Source organism: Desmodus rotundus, chromosome 7 (genome assembly GCF_022682495.2).
Source record: "Desmodus rotundus isolate HL8 chromosome 7, HLdesRot8A.1, whole genome shotgun sequence".
Taxonomy (NCBI): Eukaryota; Metazoa; Chordata; class Mammalia; order Chiroptera; family Phyllostomidae; genus Desmodus; species Desmodus rotundus.
Window position 1 is genome coordinate 62724010 of NC_071393.1, and position 17631 is coordinate 62741640.

A 17631-nucleotide genomic window follows, 5' to 3' on the forward strand; every position below is an offset into this window, starting at 1 on the left:
CCAAGCACTGAAGGGAAACAGATGGTGGGGGGTGAGGCCAGTAAATGGGGGAAGACAGCAAAGACGCAAGGCAGGCAGTGATTTTGATTTTTATTATATACAAGTGGGGAGAGAGCCCCTGGGGTTAGAGGGACAGATCCAGTGAGGGAACTGGCCCCCACCCCAGGCACTCTGCCACTCTGCCCTGCCGAGGGAGCAGGCATTCAGAGTCTCCCTCTCTCCAGGTTGCTCCCACCCTTCCTGTCCCCCACACCTCATCCTGCCATCCTGCCCCTGTGGGCTGGGCTGGCAGAGGGGCCTGGAGGTTGGGGGTGGGGGAGGGTCAGTCCTTGTGAGGCACATGTCGAGAGGAGGGCTGGGGAGGCTGCTGTAGCGGCTCTCAGTCTGTTCCTGGCTCACTGGCTCCTGCTGGGAACAGATCCAGGGAGCCCTGTTTCCTGGGCAGGGAGAGCCAGCCGCCCAGTATGGGGTGCACCATGTTGGATGGACAGGTGGGAAGGGGGACTGCCCTCTCGCCCACTTCACTGGCACCTGTGGGATCAGGGGGCCATCTTCTATCAGGCTCCAGCTTGTCACAGGACTGTGCCCGCCGTGTCCTCTTAGGCTTCAGGGGCGCAGTCCAGCGGCTGGGGTCTAGGGGCCCTGAAATGACAGTCAGGGAGGTCTGGCCTATGCGTGGGGTTCACAGGCTGGGCACTCATCCAGTCCTGGACTCATTTCATGCTTGGGGTGGGACCTGGTGTGGGCAGCAGGGTCCCAGAGCTACCCGGAGGTTCCCTCCAGCCAGGTGGCAGACCTTGGACCTGGGTCTCCTCTTGGTCGTGCTGTGAGCCTAGCTGCAGCCGGGGTTTGTTCATCCCTGGGGCTGTACCCCCAGGCTCAGCCTCTCCCCTGCCCCCTAGCTCCTGGGGGGGATGGCGGCCCCTGGGCACAGCCACTGGCTTGGGGGGCTGTGGAGCTAAAGGGGGGTCCTGTAGCTGGCAGAAGAAGGAAGATGCTAGGTCAGTTAGTTAGTCCTCTTGCTTCATTAAAGTGCCTTCCCCACCCACCTTGCCAGCCCTCACCTTGGCATTCCTAGCAGGAATGGTCCTCTCAGGGAATAGGGCCCCCTCCTTCTCCTCCTTGCCATCTTGGGAGGCTGGGCTGAGGCTCTGGCAGCTGTGGTTGGGGGCACTCTCCTCAGCTAGGGGATGGGGAAAGAGAAGAGGAACTGCAGAAACAGGCATTTTTTTGCTCCACCCCCATCCCACCCTGTCCCCTGTGCCTTTGAAGCCCTGGAAGCCAGGACTTCCCCTTGCAAAGCTCTTTGCTCCTAAGCCCCTGCCTCAAATGTTCCCTTCCTCTCATATTTCCTTAGCCTGTGGTCCCCAGGACGGTCCTGAGCCTGTCACCTTCTGGAGGGGGCTCTGGCCTGACATTTTTCCTGCTGGGACAGGGCCAGAGCCTGGGGCTGTCTGGGGCCACAGGCGTGGCTGTCCATCCACAGCTGCAGTGCCCCTGGGCTCTGCCAAGGCTGCAGCCTGGCACTCTGAGGACTTTGCCTGCCAGTCTGATTTAGATGATGAGAGCCTCAAGGAGAGGTGCCCTGGCGCCCCCACCTCCTGCCTCTGGGGTTTTATGCAAATTGGGCCTAAGGGTAATCCACTGGGAAGGTGGTGTCTGTGTGTGTATCTTCGAGGTGAACAAGAGGGACCTGCAGGGTTCTGGCAGAGGTGTGTATGCAGTGGAACATCCGACTCTTGTGGCCTCCTCGATGGAGGACGGAGCCCAACTTTGGGTGTTTAGTTTGTGTGGAGGCTGAGAAGTCAGCAAAGATGCCCCCAGTACTGGCTGGGCCTTGGAGGATGGGCAGGAGCACAGGCATTGCCAAGCCAAGGGCCAGCCTGGCTCTGCACCGTGCTCTTGTGCCCTAGCCTTGGGGTGGGAGAGGAGGAAGGTTATGGAGTGTCTACATCTATAGGGAGATTTGTCCATGTCAGTATTGTTGAAGGGTCATATTCCAGGCTTGTGGGAACATAGCTTGATGCCAAGCTCTCCTTTTGAGGCCCTGTAAGTGAAAGGTGCTCTGAACCCAGCAGAAGGGAGTGTCATACCACAAACCCCTCCCTTTATTCCTTCAGAGCTTCAAAGCCAGAAGGTAAATTACTTGTATAAGGTCCACACTGCTGGTGGTGGCTGAGCTGGGGTTTGCACCTGAGGTTTCTGATCTCCAGGGCAGGATTCTTGCCCACTCCTTGTGGCACCTTTCTGCATGAGCTGAGGCTGGCTTGGCAAGCTGCTTTTGGAGGAGACTGGTATGTTTGAGGTGGGCCTGGCATGGCTAGAACTTGCCAGCTCTCTTCCCAGCTGAAGGTCAAAGAGAGGACTTCTTTATAGCGGGTGACACTCTGCTGACAGTGACCAGATGTGGCCCCTGCCCTAGAGAATTATCTGGAATCGCCCACAAAGTATTGCTGTGGTCTGCCAATCCTGGCAAAGCCACTTTTATTCTGTGGGGTCTTTCTTTGGATAGGGCTGTGTCTTTTGGTTATAGCTTTGTAGATCTCCTTAAACGTTTTCACTGTGTTGACTTCTCACTGACCCACCTCAGCCATAAAACTCCCAGATGCGGGGGTCATGGCCTCTGTTTGTGTGGACATATCCTAGGACTTCAGTGCTGCTGCCTGAGGTGTTCCATACCTATGTGCCACGTGGCCTCTGCACGGCGCATGGCGCTGAAGCTCAGCTTGGTGCTTTGGGGTGGTGGTAGGGGTTTCCAGGCTTCAGGCCCTGGGGGGGGAGGGAGAGGGTGGATGAAGGGGACCAAGAAAGGCAAATTAGGAGGGGACCCTGAGAGAGGGGTCAAAGGAAGGGAGGGTGACCATTCTCACCTGCATCATCCGAAGAGCACCGTCTCTGCCAAGCCTGGACACTGCCCTCCAGGTCTGGGCCTGTGCCCTGAAAGGACAGCTGAGTCAGGTCATCAGAAAAGGCCCCTCCAGGTGGGGGCTGCAGTTAGCAAGGGGCTTCTGCTCTGATGTTTCATGTTGTTAGTCCCTAGATGCTTGGGCCGTTTTTTCCCAAAGAGTGGCACCCAGGCCACCCTAGGGGCATAAGAAATGGCTCCCATGAATGAAAATACTGTTATTTTAATAGTTATACGTTTATTTTATGTGTACAAGAAAACATGACTGGTTTTAAAGATAATGCACAGGTCCAGACTAAGTTATAAAAGGTGAGTGGAATTAAAATACTATGTAAATAATAACACAAATGGAATGTGGAGAGGGTAAAAATCAGCCCTGAAGGTGGTAAACAAGTCACCAAAGGTTGGGAAACAGAGCTCTGGAGGTAAGAATTTTTATGACTGCTCATTTTATAAGGAAATAGAGGCTCAGGAGGTTAAGCGACCTGTCCAGGATTCCACGGCAAGCGTCTGGTATGGGCAGAGCTGCAGCTAACATCTTCTAACACCAAAGCATGGCTCTCTTCACTGACTCACCAGGGATGGGGGTATGGGAAGTGGAGGGTGGTAGACAGAGACCCACAGGACCCTCATTTCACTGCCTTGGACTCCCCTTACCTCTTGTTTCCCATCGAAGCTCCAACCTTTGGCTCTTCCCAACCCAGGAAGGGCAACACCCTGGACCTTTGGCTGCTGTGCTGTCCCAGGGGCCTGGCTCCCCTCCCCTGGCTCTGACCCCTCGGTGCCCTGAAACAAGGTCTCAGGTTTACAAGCAGTTCCTGAGGGAGAAGGGGCTCCATGGGCAGTGAGGGAGAAGGAGAGGGCCCCTGCCTCTCTGAGCCTCCAGCCCCGGGGGTGGGGGGCAGGGATGGGGGCGGGAGGGAAGCCCTGCCCAGGCCCTTTGAAGAGTCCTTTCACTGCCCAGATATGCATGAGCACTCCCAGCATGCTCTGGGTCACCAGACCCAGCCCACTCTCAAGGAGCAGGGAGTTGGGATGACCAAAGCTCCCCAGAGTCCTGAGTCCTAGCATCCTCCCATTAATTGCCTGGGGTAGGATGGGCAGGTGGGCTATGTATGGGACAGCAAACAGGGAGGACATAGTACCTCCTGCCTCACTTACCATCTTCCTGCGGAAGGAAGGCCCCCGGCCCTCCCCAAATCCAGGGAGGAGGCCATTTTCCTCCTCTGGGCTCCAGCATGGGGAAGAGTTGTTGCCGAGGCTGGGGGTCTCTGGACTGGGGGGGCTCTCCTGAGTTGGGGGTGGGGGTGGGGGCGGAGGGAGGAGGAGCCCAGTGGTGGGGGACCCTGGCCCCCTGTCCCCCTTGAAGCTCCGTGGCCGGCGAAAGTGAAACAAGCCTCGGCGCCTCTTTTTCTGGAGTGGAGGCAGGGACTGCTCGGAGAGGCCTGGCCGCAGGGTCCGCAGAGTCGGGGGGTAGCTGGGCAGGGTCAAGGTGAGTTAATGACATAGCCTTGGGGGGATGCGAATGCCAGATGCAGAGGTGGCTCAGGGCCCAGGGTGGTGCTGGTGATAGACAGTCTTGGATCTAAAAACCTCCCACTTCCTTCTCCAATCCAGTTTCTCCTGCTGCTCTGCAGCCCTTTCCACTTAACTCAGGGGAGACGGTGTCCCTACCTTCCCTGTCATAATCCTCTAGCAGATCAACTCTTTCCTCCCAGGTACCCCTCTTGCCCTTTCCTTCTCTCAGTCTCTCCAAGTGACCCATTTCCTTCTGTGCAGAGCCAGTGACCGAGAACATTCCCTCCAGGCTTTTTACCCTAAGGGCCATCCCAACCCAGGGCCTGCTGCCATGCCCCACCCCCGCCCATCCCTACCATTCCACTGTGGTGGCCCCATCCTTCCTAAGAGAATATGGGAGATAAGGGCTAGTATGGAAGGGTGAGAATGTGGGGGAAATATCCCAGGAAGACTGGCTTTGGGCTCTGTCATTGGAGAGGCCACCACGAGAGCTGGGCAGACACAAAGGTCCTTCCAGGGCCTCGGGGCCTGATGAAAATGGGAGTGTGTTGATGTGCCACACCTGGAGCTTTCATCCATGACCCTTCGGCTGAAGAAGTCCTCCAGCCCCTCGTCCAGGCGGGTGGCCATCCCGTTCTCCTGACGCGTCCCAGGTACTGGCACCTGCTGGGAGGAGTGTCCCATAGGGAATCTCAACCAGCCAGGAAGACCCTCCCTTCCACTCAGGGCCTCCCCTTTGGACTTGGACTGGCCTCTCCCGGCCCCATGGAAATGCAGACTGCAGTCCACCTGGAAATTTCCTAGTTGGGCGGCCCTCACTAAGACAAGGACTGCCACTGTCTGGCAGGCAGACTTCCTGCTGCAACAAGGGTGGGGTCTCATCCAAACTAGGTAGTCCCACTTTTGGTGGCTTGCCGGGGCCCCTGCCAGATCCCCCAGGATGGTGCCTCGGCATTTGGATCCTAAAGCTACAATCCCTGGCTCTGGCTCTACTAAGTATAATCGGTCAATCCCCTTGCAAGGCCTTAGGGACTCACACTGGGCCGACCAGGTCCCGGAGGGGTGGTCCTGGGGGGCCGGGGCCTGCCTTGTGTTTGATGCCTTAGTTTATAGCCGTGAGTAGGAAGCTCGGATAGACCTTCCCAGGAGCCACTAGCTGTGGACTGGCTGTTCCCGAGTCCTGAGAACCAACCAGGGGGGATCCCCAGGCTCCCCAGCTGGCTTTCCATGTCCTGAGGGCTTCCACCTATGGAGACAGTAGCATTAGAGGGACTAGCAGGAAGAACAGGGAGAAAGCAGGCTGGTGAGACAGAAAAAAAAAGAAAGGGAAGCAGGCCATTAGAATTGAAGCTGGGGACTCACTAATGAAGGCAGACACTGGCCGGATCTTGCGGCAGCGTTTCTGCTTTTTGATGGCCATGGTGTCCTGTAGAAAGGGAGGCGAATAGTGGGACCACGTTGCACATCCCAGGAACCTCACCTGGAGCCTCCATTCCTCATGAAGCCTTCTTTTTAGAGTCCCTCCTGCCTCCCTCTCCTTGGGTGGCTGGGGCATTGGGATTCGGGAAGAGGCTGGGCTGGTTGGGGCTGGGGGATGAGACCAGGCTCAGTAAGGGGAGAACAGAGTCCAGAGAAGTAGAAGGGGACAGTATTTTGTAGGTTCAGGGACAGGACTTAGGTTAGGAAGGGGATCGGGGGTGGGATGCTCACGATGTTGGTCCCAAGTTCATCATCTGTGGTCTCCTCGTGGTCACGGTTACGGCCCCGGCCCCGGGAGGACAGATCCTGCACTTGGCCTGGCCCCCCTTGTGGATCTGATAGTGTCCTTAGCTGGGCCAGGTGGCGGGCCTGCGGAAGGTGTGAAAAGGATCCCAAGGAAGCAGTCCTCCTCCCAGAGTTTTGAGGGCAGGGGGCTGGGGGAGATGGTATGGCCTCAATATGCAGGGCATGTCTGAGCCTGCCCAGGGTTCAGAAGCCTTACCAGGCTCTTGTGTGAGTGGTACAGCTCCTGCAGGATCTCATCCACTATGGAGTTCGTTAGGTAGGTGACGACTGAGAGCTTCACTTCACTGTGGGCACAGGTAGGGGTTGCTCAGCCACTCCTCCCCAGCCCCGAGCCATAGCCCTGCCCTTCCCCAGGTGCCTGAGGGAGAGGGCCAGCTAGCCTGGCTGTCCAGGGAGGCCCTAATGTACTGTAGGAGGCACCTGAGGCTCGCTACACTCGGGTCTCCATAAAGGCACAGCCTGTTCCACCCACAGACCTCCAGCCTAGATGTGTGTGGGTTGGGAGGGTGGACAAAGAGGACTGAAGAGGAAGGAGGAACAAAGGGGCTCTGGGTCAGACCCCTGGAGCTCCAGTGGAACAGAGCTGAGTAAACTGGGGTGCTGAGTGAGTTCTGCTGGTCTCTGCGCTAAGAGCAGACACCAGTGCTTCTTGTAATAATTTTTCTTTTTCTTTTCTTTGGAGAGTGGTGGCACCCAGACCTGGAATGGAAGAGGTCTAGGGGTGAAAAGTGGGAGGGAGACAGAGCGTAGTCCACACACTCCATTCACATCAATTTTCTTTGACCATGCCTCCAAGGAGGCTGTGCTTCGCTTTTAGGAGATGAATCTGGGTGTGCCTGTGTGGCTACGTGTGTGTGCACATCTGTGTGTACACTGCCTGGCTCCTGAACCCCAGCTCCTAAACCCCAGCTCAGCACTTAGATTTCTAGGGCAAAGACCAGTCTGATCCTAAAGAGCAAGATTGCAGTTGGTTAAAGATTTATCCCTTGTAATGGAGATTGTGCCATTCATTATTCATTGCTAAGAGCTGGGCCCTGAATCCCTAAGTGCTCTGGGCCCAATCCAGCCCCGCCCCAGCCCATCTGCCTCTCACTCCAGCTTGTTCTGAATGTCCTGCCCCGCCTGCTCCAGCAGCGCCCCGCGGATGAAGTTCCGGGGCACAGTGACGCGTTCGGCCACATTGCTCAGCATCTTGTTGTGCCCTTCAGCCACCCGCATGGCCACAGGGCATAACTCCTGCGTTAGGCTGACCATGGACTCCAGGATCACCTAGTATGGGGGAAGGGAGGCCAGAGCCCCAAGGGCAGCAGGATTAGGGGTGGCTCCACAGCCAAGAGACTCTAGCCTGTCTATTCCAACGCCCCCCATGGCTCGCCAAGGTCAAAGGGCCAGCTGGCAGCACAGTGTCAGATACTCGGGCTCCCACCCTACCATATGGACAGGGAAGAGTCAGTCCAGGGGGGAGAGGTCAGAGTTCAGGGGCCAAGACTGAAGCTAGCAGAAAAAAATTCAAGCCCAGTTTTCTAGCAAAGTCTTTGCACAGTGGGAGTGTGGGTGGTCTCAGCTACGCATTTCCTTCTTGCCCCCAGAAATCTCCCCCTCACAGACCTTAGTCCTTAGAGCCTGGGTCAACACTGGGCTCTTTCCCTAGGACTTGCCTGCAGCTCCTTGTCCACAGCCTTGGACACCTCACTGGCTACAGACTCCAGCCTCTGCCTCACAGGCCCATCGTTGGCCAGCACGTGACCCAGCTCATACAGGCTGGGAAACAGCTATTTAAGAAAGGGGTTATGATCAGAAGGTGAGAACCAGGTCCCGGCTGCCCTGGGCTAGGAGGGCAGTTGCATGGGGCAGGGCCTGGACTCTCCTTGGCTAGCATGGCTGGCCTTCTGCCAGCGGTCCTCTGGACTGTCAGGGGAGGGGGCAATGGAGGCTCACCGCCCGGGAGTTCTTGGCATCCTTGATGAGGTCCCGAGCATAGAGCAGCTCATCCTGCACAGGCTCTAGGGGACACAGCCTCAGGGCCCGAACCTCCTCCTGCACTCGTCCACACAGCCGTTGCAGCATCTGGAGCACAGCCGGCAGGAATGTTAGGGGGACCCCACACAACATCTTCCCAGGTGGGAACCCAGGCACCTCATTTCTGGGTCTCCTTGGGCAGCGCTGATGGTGCCAGCACTACAGGGGTGGTGATGATGTCACTGGACGGCCTGTTCTCCCCTCTTGGGTAACCCTCCTTGAATGCCCAGCAGAGCTCCCACAGCCCTGTGCACCCCTTGGCTGGGGGTCCCTCCTGTTTGCCCACATGCTCTCTCACCCCTACTGTGAATGTCCTGTCTCCCAGCTCCCTCACACATGGAGTCCAGTCACGGGCACCACTTGATGCCTCCTTCATGGCCCTCCCTGTCACATCACACCTGTGCCTTGTATGCCCCACGGGTCCCAGAGGGAAATGTTTACTTGCTCTGCGCTGCTGGTCACCAGGCCCTGCTGCAGCCTGAAGGCCTGTTCCTGGGGGCACGTCTGGGAGTGGTTGTTCCTCACCAAACACCACTGGATCTGAAGATGACGGGGTGAGTGGGTTAGGGCTTGGGGACTGGGCTGGCCCCTGCCCTTTCTGTTCCACCCTGCTTAGGCCGACACCTTCTGCCAGACGTCCTCAGTGCGCTCGGGGGCACTGCGGTAGGCTTGGGAGATGTCGCTCACGGGGAAGGACATGAAACGCAGAGTGTGGTTGCTGTGGGACATAGTAGCACAGCTAGGTGAGGGAAGAGGTGAGGAGAGGTTCCTGCTCCCACCTCTAGCCCACCACTTCCCTTGTCCATGGCCCTTCCTAACATTTCTGCACAAAAAGGTCAAGGGGGCTAGTGTGAGTGCAAGCCTGGTCCAGGCACAGGATGCTGGGGGCTTGAGTAAGGGCAGGGTCTGGTCCACTCACCTCTCCAGGGCCCTCGCAATGTCCAGAAAGCCCAGGGCAGATGTATTGTTCCGATCCCATAGGATAGTTCTGGGGAGAAGGTGAGCACAGCTAGTTACCCCACCCTCTGGGTCCTTGTTAAGGGGCAGGACACAGCACCCTCTGTTTCTTGGGTAATGAGGCTGACTCAGAGATGTTTCTGGGACTGAGGGTGCCTTGGAAGATAGGGTAGGGAGCAAGGCAAGCAGGGAGGTCATGTGTTTGGAGGGGGTCAGAGGGTCCAGTGGGGGCCCACCTGAGGGAAGAGTTTATCTGCAGGGCCTTAGACAGCATCTTGGCCCCGATGTCCTCCATGCCATTGCCGCTCAGGTCCACCTTAGCCAAGCAGGTGTTGCTGCCCAGGGCATTGATGAGGATGCTGGTGCGTAGCTTTAGCCGGGAGTCTGCCACTGACAGTGACTGCAGAGACTGTGTGGGCAAGTGGGGGTTGGGCCCAGTCTCCAAAGTCCCCGCCACAGCAGGTTCCCTCCCTGGCCTAGTCACTCACACAGTCCTCTTCCTGGATCAGCTGCACCAGCTTGTGGAGGATCTCCTCCAGGGTCCTGAGGGGAGTGAGGGCCAAGTTGGAGGGGAGGGGGCTGGGGTCATGCTACTGGGTGAGCAGGGAGGGAGTCAGAGGTAATCCAGTGAGCCAAAAGGAGAGGTGGATGACAGAGGGGGGTCTGTGGTATGGGGAAGGGCCTTACTTGGCCTTGACATTGAAATTCTTGCCCAGAAACAGGTGCTTGAGGGACTTGTTCTTGCCAAGTGCAGGCACCAGTGTCAGGAGGTCTGAGTCGAACCCTGGCCAGTATAGGGGAGAGGCCTGGTCTTGAGGCCGGAGGCTCACAGGCGTCTCCTTAAGGTTTCTCCCCCACACTCCAGGCCCCATCCTTGGCTGCCCCCAGGAAGAAAAGCACCTCCACTCACCATTGTCGGACAGATCCAGGCTGCCTACACAGGTGACAGCTCCCAGCTGCTCTTGCAAAGCCTGGGCTCCTGCTGAGCGGAGCTGCACGGACAAGGGAGGTAGGAAGAGGGTAGGGGCAGGGCACCTTTAGTGCTCAGAGACCAAAGTGGTTACGCCAGGACTCAAGGTCATGTCAGGTACAGGGTGTAAAATCGGAGGCCCCATCTCCATAGCAGATTCTTCCCTAGGGCTGGAGCCTCCGTTCCCTTCAGTCAGAAGTCTCCAGGCGAGAGCACCAGAGATAGCTCGCTCCTGTCCTCTGGTGGGAAAGCCTGGTATCTCCCTTTGCAAAGCTTTAAGGGGGGAAGATACTGGAGACTGAAAATGACCTCTGGAAAGAGGGAAGCACACCACAGTGAGAGGGGAAACTGGAGGTGTGACTGGGTTTGAGGGTCACGAAGGAGTAGTGCAGAGACAAGATGTTGCCAGGGTTTGGCTTAGGTCAGAGAAATGAACAGTGGGTGGGGAACAGGCAGTGGGGTTTGGGGGACAGAGGGCTTACCTCACAGCTGCTGAGGTCCAGGTGCAGATCACTGAGGTGACTGTTGAGGGAGAGGCCCTGGAGCAGTGCCCTGTGGGAGGAAGGTCAGCAGGCCCACTCTTACCCCTTACCCCCTTCTCTTACTGTTCCCCCTTGGAAGCTCCCCCAACCCTGCACCCACCCGACCTGAGGGCCTCCAGGGGCAGCCTTGTGGTGGAAAGACTGACGTGGCTCAGAGTGTAGGCGCTGCTGAAGAACTGCTTGAAGGCCGGTGGGGCCTCCCGGCCCTTCCTGCAGAGACCTCTGGGGTCAGCAAGAGAGGGGGGCACCCACCACTTGCCCCATCCCTTCCTGCACCCCCCCACGCTCCCACCTGTGAGAGCAGCTGTTGCGCGCCAGGTTGAGGTAGGTCAGGTGGGAGCAGCAGCCATGGAGCAGGGCACCCAGAAGCTGTGGGGAGAGGCATGGTGGGTCTCATAGGGGCTGGGAGGGGTGCTGAGAGCAGTGGGTGAGGGCACCTTCCTCCCTGTCAAGGTCCTGGCTCTTACCCTCTGCAGTCAGTCTGTGTGAGCCCTACTATGGATGTCCACTTTGCCTCTTACTGCCTCAGTTTCCCCTCTGTGGAAAGTGGCTCTACTCCCTGCCTGTTCCCCAGGGGTGTTAGGCTCACTGGCAGGGGATGTACAAAGCCAGGGACACTGTACAGGCTCCTAAGGTGCCTCATTCACATTAAGAAAAACATCTTATCCTCCTGGTGGACTCCATCCTGAGACTGTACAGGCTCCTAAGGTGCCTCATTCACATTAAGAAAAACATCTTATCCTCCTGGTGGACTCCATCCTGAGCCAGGGGAATGGAGTGAGTGCTGGCTTTTTGGCACAGCCAGCACAACCTCGGGCAGCAACAGAGATCAAGTGCAGCACAGGTGTCAGCCACGGGTGTTGCTGTATAATTCAGCTGAGCCTGAAGTCTTCCTGCCAGCTCTGACCACCTCCACACTTGAGGAAGTGGGTGAGGCACAGATCCACCCTGGCCTCCCCAAATCACCACAGGCTGGTCTGCCACTACCAACTCCTCACCAAGTCAATGGCACAGTCAGTCCCTGCCAGGTCCAGGTGCACCAGGGCATTGGGCTGGGCCAGGAAACTGTAGAGGGCCTGCGAAGGCAGGACAGAGGGGTTGCAGGGGAAGGGGTGATAGAGTCCCTCCACCCCTGGGCTATGGGGCAGAGGCCCCTGGCCCTGAAACCTGAGCGTGCTTCTGCGGGAACTCGCGGTTATGCTCTGTGGACTCACGTTGGACTCGTCTGTGGCAAGCAGCCCAGGGTTCTTGCTCAGGTCCAGATATCGAAGGGAGCTGGCAAAGGCCGGGTTGGCCCCGAAGGTCTGGCCCAGTGCCTGGAGCCCTGAGCACAGCGGGCACTGGGCTGGGTTGGCCCCCATCCCCACCTCTTCCCCAGGTATGCAACTGTTCCCCATTCCCGAAATATGGCTCTTTTCCTTTCCTTGATCCCTGGGATGCTGTGTGGGTGTGCGGGTCTGCCTCTGGGGCTCAACACCCTAGGAAGCACTGGAGAGAACCAGAAGTCAAAGGTCAGTGGTCCTAGTGCAAATACCTCGAGGGGAAATGGCAGTCTTGGCCAGGCACAGTTTGGTGAGGCCGGTGGGGAAGCAGAGGAGCTGCTGGCTCAGACTGAGGAAACCTAGGGAGTGGGGAGAGAAATGTGCCCGGTGAGAGGCTGGGCAGTGGGAGCAGGTGGTGCAGAGTCAGGGTAGGGGCTTGGGTGGGGTACAGGCCCGGGGTCAGGGGTGACTGTGTTGGGGCAGGGGCTGGCATCAAGTTGGAGAGCCCCTGTTCCGACCCGGGCTGGACTCGGGGCTAGGACGGAGTCTGCATTGAGGTAGGGGTAGAGTTCAGGGCTGGGGCTCACCCTTGTCCTCGATGGGGTTGTGGGACAGAGTAAGGGCATGCAGCACACAGCTCCCGTTCTCCCCAAACACCCCGGCCAGCTTCTGGACAAAGTCCCTTCAGGCAAGGGGAGGAAGGATTTGTTTGTCCCAGCCCCTGGGCTTCCCCTCCTCTTCCACTTGACTGCCTGGCTGGGACTTCAAAGGTAAGAGGCCCCCACGGGTGGGGGGCAGCTCGGGTTCTGCCTGCCACAGGGCTCGTCATCACTCTGGAGTATGTGAGAAGGCATGCTGAGACAAAACCCAACTTTGGGTCCTTGAGGTTAGAGAAGCCCACCCTGCTGGGTGGGTGATGGAGCATGCTGGGGGAGGCCGTGGAGATGGGGGTCAGGAGGCTTAGGTCTGAGTCCCAGCTGGGCCATTGGCTTGTTTTCTGCCTTTTTGGGCCTCAGTCTCCTGTTCTGTAAAGTGAGGAGCTGGATGAGGTAGCTCAGATGCCCATACCATGCTCTGAGGTTCTGGGGCCCTAAGACTACATCAAGGGTGTGCCACTGCCTAAGGAGGAGGCTGGCCTCACGTCTTAAGTCCAGCATTGTCCAGCACCAGCTCTTCGAGGCTCCCCGACTTGCTCAGGGTATGTAGCACCTGTTCTAGCACTTCAGAGCCCTGAGGACAGAGGGGTGCTGTGATCGGGAATGAGAGAGGACACTGCTCTCTCCCACTTCCCCCATCCCTCCTAGTCCCTACCAGCCGCAGGTCCTTGCAGTAGAGTTTGGTGAACCACTGGTTGTAGGCCAGGGCTGCCACCATGAGGGCCAAGTCTCTGTGGGGAGATTGAGGGGGTAGAGAGTGGTGAGCAGGTGGCAGGGCAGGAAAGAAGAGACTAGGGATGGAGCGGTTGGGCTGGGGAAAGTCTGGATGGGTAGAAGGCAGTGGCGGGTAGGTTGGGGAGAGAGAGCTGGGACTGTGGGTGGGACGAGAAGGGCATTTGGGGGTGGTGGTGGGGAGTCTCTACTCCATCAGTTTACCGGCTCTCCAAGTGGCTGAAATCCAAAAGATTGAACTCCCGGTTATCCTCGGCATGATAGATGGTGTCCACATCCTTGGAGAGGTGGAAACCAGATCACACCTTCTCCCCTCCTGCTCCTCTGCCCCCTCCCTCCAAGTCCCACGTGCCCAAGTAGGGCCCTGCCCAACGCACCCATTGCACCTCCTCACGGCAGTGCAGCCCGTTGTAGTCACACAGGGCAGCGTAGGTCTCGGAGAAGCCACCTGTGGGGCAGTAGATGGGCTGGCTCCACCAGGGGCAAGGGGGTGAAGAATAGGTTTGGGGGTCAAGGAAAGGTCAAGGTCATTTTATGTGCTAGTATCCTGGGTTCCTGCTACACCATGAACCTCTGAGGTCTGGGAGCTGTGGAGTCCTCCGGGCAGGTGAACTCCCACATGTAAAGGACTCTGGACAAGGGGCAGGGTGGCTTAAGTCCCACTTTTGCCAAGTCTGCCCCTGCTCACCACAGACACTGTGAGTGGTTGATGTCGAAGTCTCAGAGTTGGGGGATGTGTCCCGGGGCCCTTCTGGAGTGTCTGCATTTCCACGCCGGATTAGACACCTGGCAGGTAAACAAATACATCCCAGAAAGAGGTGAAAAGAGGCTCTCAATTCTTTCCGTTATGGCTTCTGGATCCCCAGGAAAAAAACAGGAGCAGAAACAACGTTGTTCTGCTCCTGGGTGTCCTAGGAGCTCAGGTGCAGGGGAAGGAGAGAAGGAGGGAAGGAAGAAGTCTTGTTGTCCAACCCCTTGAGAGATTCCTCCTTTGCCACTCACCCAGGGCCAGGGCAGACCTTGGAGAGGGCAGAGCTCACATGTCGTGTCACCTGGTCCACACTCTCAGCAGATGGCAGCCGCATGCTCACCATGCCACGCTCTGTCTCCACTAGGATCTGGTGGTGAGGGAGCAGCAGGGCCTCAGTTATTGGCTCCTTGCTCCTGCTGGCCCAACGGGGGGCGCCAAGCGCTGGTGCTCACCTGGTTCTGACTGAGCGTGTTGAAGGCCCGGATCTCCAGGACATTGAAGGAGCTTTCCACCTGGGGGTGTGGGGATGCTCAACTGGTGGTAAGGGTCTGGCTGCCAGGCTCAGGAGGGAGCATGCCAGGTGCTCTCCCGCTCCTTAGCTCAACTCACCTTGGCTGGGACTTTAAGGGGGAAGAAGTGGAGGCGCCAGGAGGTCAGGGCCTTCAGAGAAAGGAAAAGAAAGTCAGCAGCAAATGGCAAAGTTTCCTGGGCATTGACCCCTCCTTTGGCCCCCTCAGCCTGTGTGCAACCTCTGTCAGTAATGACCATCTGCTTTGGGGGTCCTCCCTCTCCCTCATGCCCCATCCTAATCTCTCGGATATCCACCTGTCCAGCCTGCCCCTCTTCCAGGCTATTTCTCCTCAGCTCTTCCCCACCTCTGTCTCCCCTGCTTCCCAGGCTTTCTGCTCTCAGTGGTCTAGCTGTCCTTGATATCTCCCTCCCTCCCAAGCCTAGTGCCCTCACCAGCACTCGGTCCTCAAACTTCTTGGGCTTCGTCTCCAGCTTCACTCGGTGTTGTTGGAGCACTGCCCCTTGGCTCAGGCACCTCCGGATGCTGTCTGCAGGTGGGTAGGGACCTGCTCAGAGCTCCCCTTACCCTGGCCACTGCCCCTCCCCAGGGCTCTCCAGGGGCAGGGGCAGACGGGAGTAGAGAGAAAAAGAGAGACAAAGAAGGATAGGGACACAGACCTTTATTTCTTGGGTGACTTTTCTCTTCCTATTAGAGAGGGAGAGAAGTGTGGAGAAAACTCGCTCCTGATGTTCCTGAGTTGAGGGACAGTCACTGAGTGGGAGGATGTGTCTTACACTTCTGAGGGTGAGAAGGATTTTCCCAACCCATTCACTCCAACAACTGTCAACCCATGCACAGTGAGTCAGAGTGGAGGGATGTGGGGGTGTCCTTTTGGCTATATTCTAGGTGGTCTGGGTGTGTGTGTCTGCCTTTTACTCCACGTGTGTGCGTGCCTTCTGAGGAAACGGAGCCTGTCTATGGCACTGGTGGGGATGCGTAAGTGTGAATGAGTATTCTGTACTCACAGTTGTGAATGGGGCACAGAGCCAGAAGATTCTGATGTGTGCGTGTGGGGGGGGGAGGAGTTAGTGTTTAAATGAGACCGTACCCAGCCAAATATCCCAGAAAGGGGCGGGGAGAGAAAGAGAGAGAATGAGAGGTGGGGTGCAGATGCTATAAAGACGTGTGCACACATATCGCATGTTTGTGCTTGTGTGTGTGAAGGTGGGGGGAATTGTCAAGGTGCAGCATGCCTCTGAGTACCCTTGAGCGTCCTGGTCTCTGCCTGGGCTGGCCTGTGCTCCTGCCTCTGGGGGTCAGGGTTGTGGCAGTGCTGGGGGGGGGGGTGGGGCCTTGGTTTGGGCTGAGTCCTAGGGCCATGCAAACAGGAGAGGCCTTGAGGTATGTGTGCGTAGGGTAGCGAGAAGAGGTCAGGCTGGGACGGGGGCTGTGGGAGGCAAGTAGCGGAGACCCTGCTCTTGCTTTTAGCTCCAAACCAGGCCCTTTTTCCTGATTCTCTTCTTTGCCCCACGGGTCTGGGCGCTGCCAGGCAGCTAGGGGGTGGGGGTGGGGGAATCTCCAAGGCCAGTTCCGGGGCGGGGCCGGGAGACGGAGGGTGTGGAGCCAAGAGGCGGTCAGGACCAGGGGCAGCTCCCATCGTGCGGCGGGGCGGGCCTGGCTCCACCCGGCGGGGAAACGGGGACACTCCCGAGGGGAAACTCGACGCCTTGCTGAGGGGTGGGCCAGGATCACTGTGAGTCAGCCTTAGGGAGCGCAAGGGGACTGTACCGAAGATCGGCACGGGCGTCTCCGGGACAGTAAGGTCCTGACCGGGCGAGGCGATGGGGGCAGAGGAGGATGCCCCGGGGACAGATGCCCGGAACTGAGATGCAGGGGCAAGGGGTTGCCTTGCAACCGGGATGCTTGGGGCGGGGGCGGGAGGCACCGGGGCTGGGGTGTGCCGCGGAGAGGAACACACTGGGTCTGGGATGCTCCCAGACCAGGTGTCCCTGAGACCACCGAAGCCTCGTACCTTGCAGCTCGCGGGTGAGCTCCGCGCTGGACTTGGCCATGGCAGCCGCTGTTGCTGCCACTGCTGCAGAGGAGCCGACACCACCGTCGCCTTGGAGCCGCGGCACATGCTAGATCCGGCTCCGGCAGGGCCCGAGCTCTGAGCGCTGCAGCAGCCGCGGAGCCCGCTCCTGTCAGGGGCGGCTGCGCGAGCGCTCCAGCCCCCGCCTCCCAGAGCCTGGTCTCCAACCCTGCCCGGGGATGTGCCGGACTGAGCATGCGCACCGCGCCTGTGGGCCGCGTGAGACCCTGCGCGCGCCGGTGCCCACCCCTGCCGCCGGCTGCCGAGTGCGTTGTCCTGTGCGTGTTACCTTGAGCCCGGGCCGTCTCCCAAGCGGGGGACATCGTGCCACACTCTCCGGGCACCCTGAGCAAAACCTATTTCTTTTGTTTGTGGGCCTGGGTACCCCAGGTTATCCTTGCAAGGCCTGTCCCTTTTCCTGTTAGTTTGGGCCAGTCCATCTCGCCCTCACTAACCCGAGAGGAAACTCGGGGTCGAGAGAGAGGACTTGGCCAGATCTGGGGGGAGTTCGTCCTTCCTTTCCTGCTCACCCAGCCTTGGGGATCCCTGTGGCGCCCTTGGCACCATCCCTGGGGATGTAGCTCCTGGGAGTTCCCCTGCCACCTCCTTCCAGCTGGTAGCTCTGCAGATGCCCCCATCCCTGAGCATCAGGCTCAGATCCAGGCGACAAGGGAGGAGGATTAGAGGGACCCAGACATCCAGTCCACTCAGATTTAGGCTCTGTGCTCAGCTACCACACCTGTGCACCCCGAACTAAAAAAAAAATGAACACATCGATTCAAAACCACCATGATGGCCTGCATTTATTTGTACCTCATTTGCAGATTAAGTTCCAACCTTCCTTCTCCCTCAAATTGCTCAGTTGCGGGGCGGGGGGGTGGGGAGGGAAGGAGGAAGATTTTTATATATATATATATATATATAATTAGTT

At 58.2% G+C, this 17631-nt stretch overlaps 1 protein-coding gene and 1 long non-coding RNA gene across 10 annotated transcripts; one reads left to right on the plus strand and one right to left on the minus strand.

The window, feature by feature from the left end:
* Positions 1 to 83: 83 nt before the first annotated feature.
* CARMIL3 (capping protein regulator and myosin 1 linker 3) lies at positions 84 to 16724 on the minus strand. 9 transcript variants are annotated; one of them, XM_053928272.1, is made up of 40 exons: positions 16641 to 16724; positions 15061 to 15155; positions 14707 to 14757; positions 14550 to 14609; positions 14349 to 14464; positions 14035 to 14132; positions 13724 to 13794; positions 13551 to 13624; positions 13270 to 13345; positions 13100 to 13188; positions 12546 to 12640; positions 12231 to 12317; positions 11911 to 12020; positions 11695 to 11772; positions 10989 to 11065; positions 10802 to 10906; positions 10637 to 10706; positions 10095 to 10176; positions 9872 to 9968; positions 9673 to 9727; positions 9421 to 9593; positions 9147 to 9215; positions 8852 to 8945; positions 8669 to 8767; positions 8147 to 8275; positions 7867 to 7980; positions 7302 to 7477; positions 6405 to 6492; positions 6134 to 6271; positions 5786 to 5849; positions 5461 to 5669; positions 4986 to 5086; positions 4067 to 4382; positions 3563 to 3691; positions 2871 to 2937; positions 2680 to 2769; positions 1065 to 1183; positions 797 to 977; positions 532 to 642; positions 84 to 405 (listed from the first exon to the last, which is right to left on the minus strand). In XM_053928272.1, the coding sequence occupies exons 1-40, from the start codon at positions 16678 to 16680 to the stop codon at positions 380 to 382; spliced, it is 4119 nt and encodes a 1372-aa protein (XP_053784247.1). In that variant the 5' UTR covers positions 16681 to 16724; the 3' UTR covers positions 84 to 379. The 9 variants fall into 9 exon arrangements, with proteins under 9 accessions (XP_053784247.1, XP_053784246.1, XP_053784245.1 ...); XM_053928271.1 differs by having other exon boundaries at positions 4986 to 5089; XM_053928270.1 differs by having other exon boundaries at positions 84 to 408; positions 4986 to 5089.
* Positions 2044 to 10138, plus strand: LOC123479360 (uncharacterized). The gene is made up of 4 exons (XR_006654964.2): positions 2044 to 2294; positions 7860 to 8009; positions 8693 to 8781; positions 10050 to 10138. It is a non-coding gene; the product is annotated as an uncharacterized lncRNA (long non-coding RNA).
* Positions 16725 to 17631: the final 907 nt, after the last annotated feature.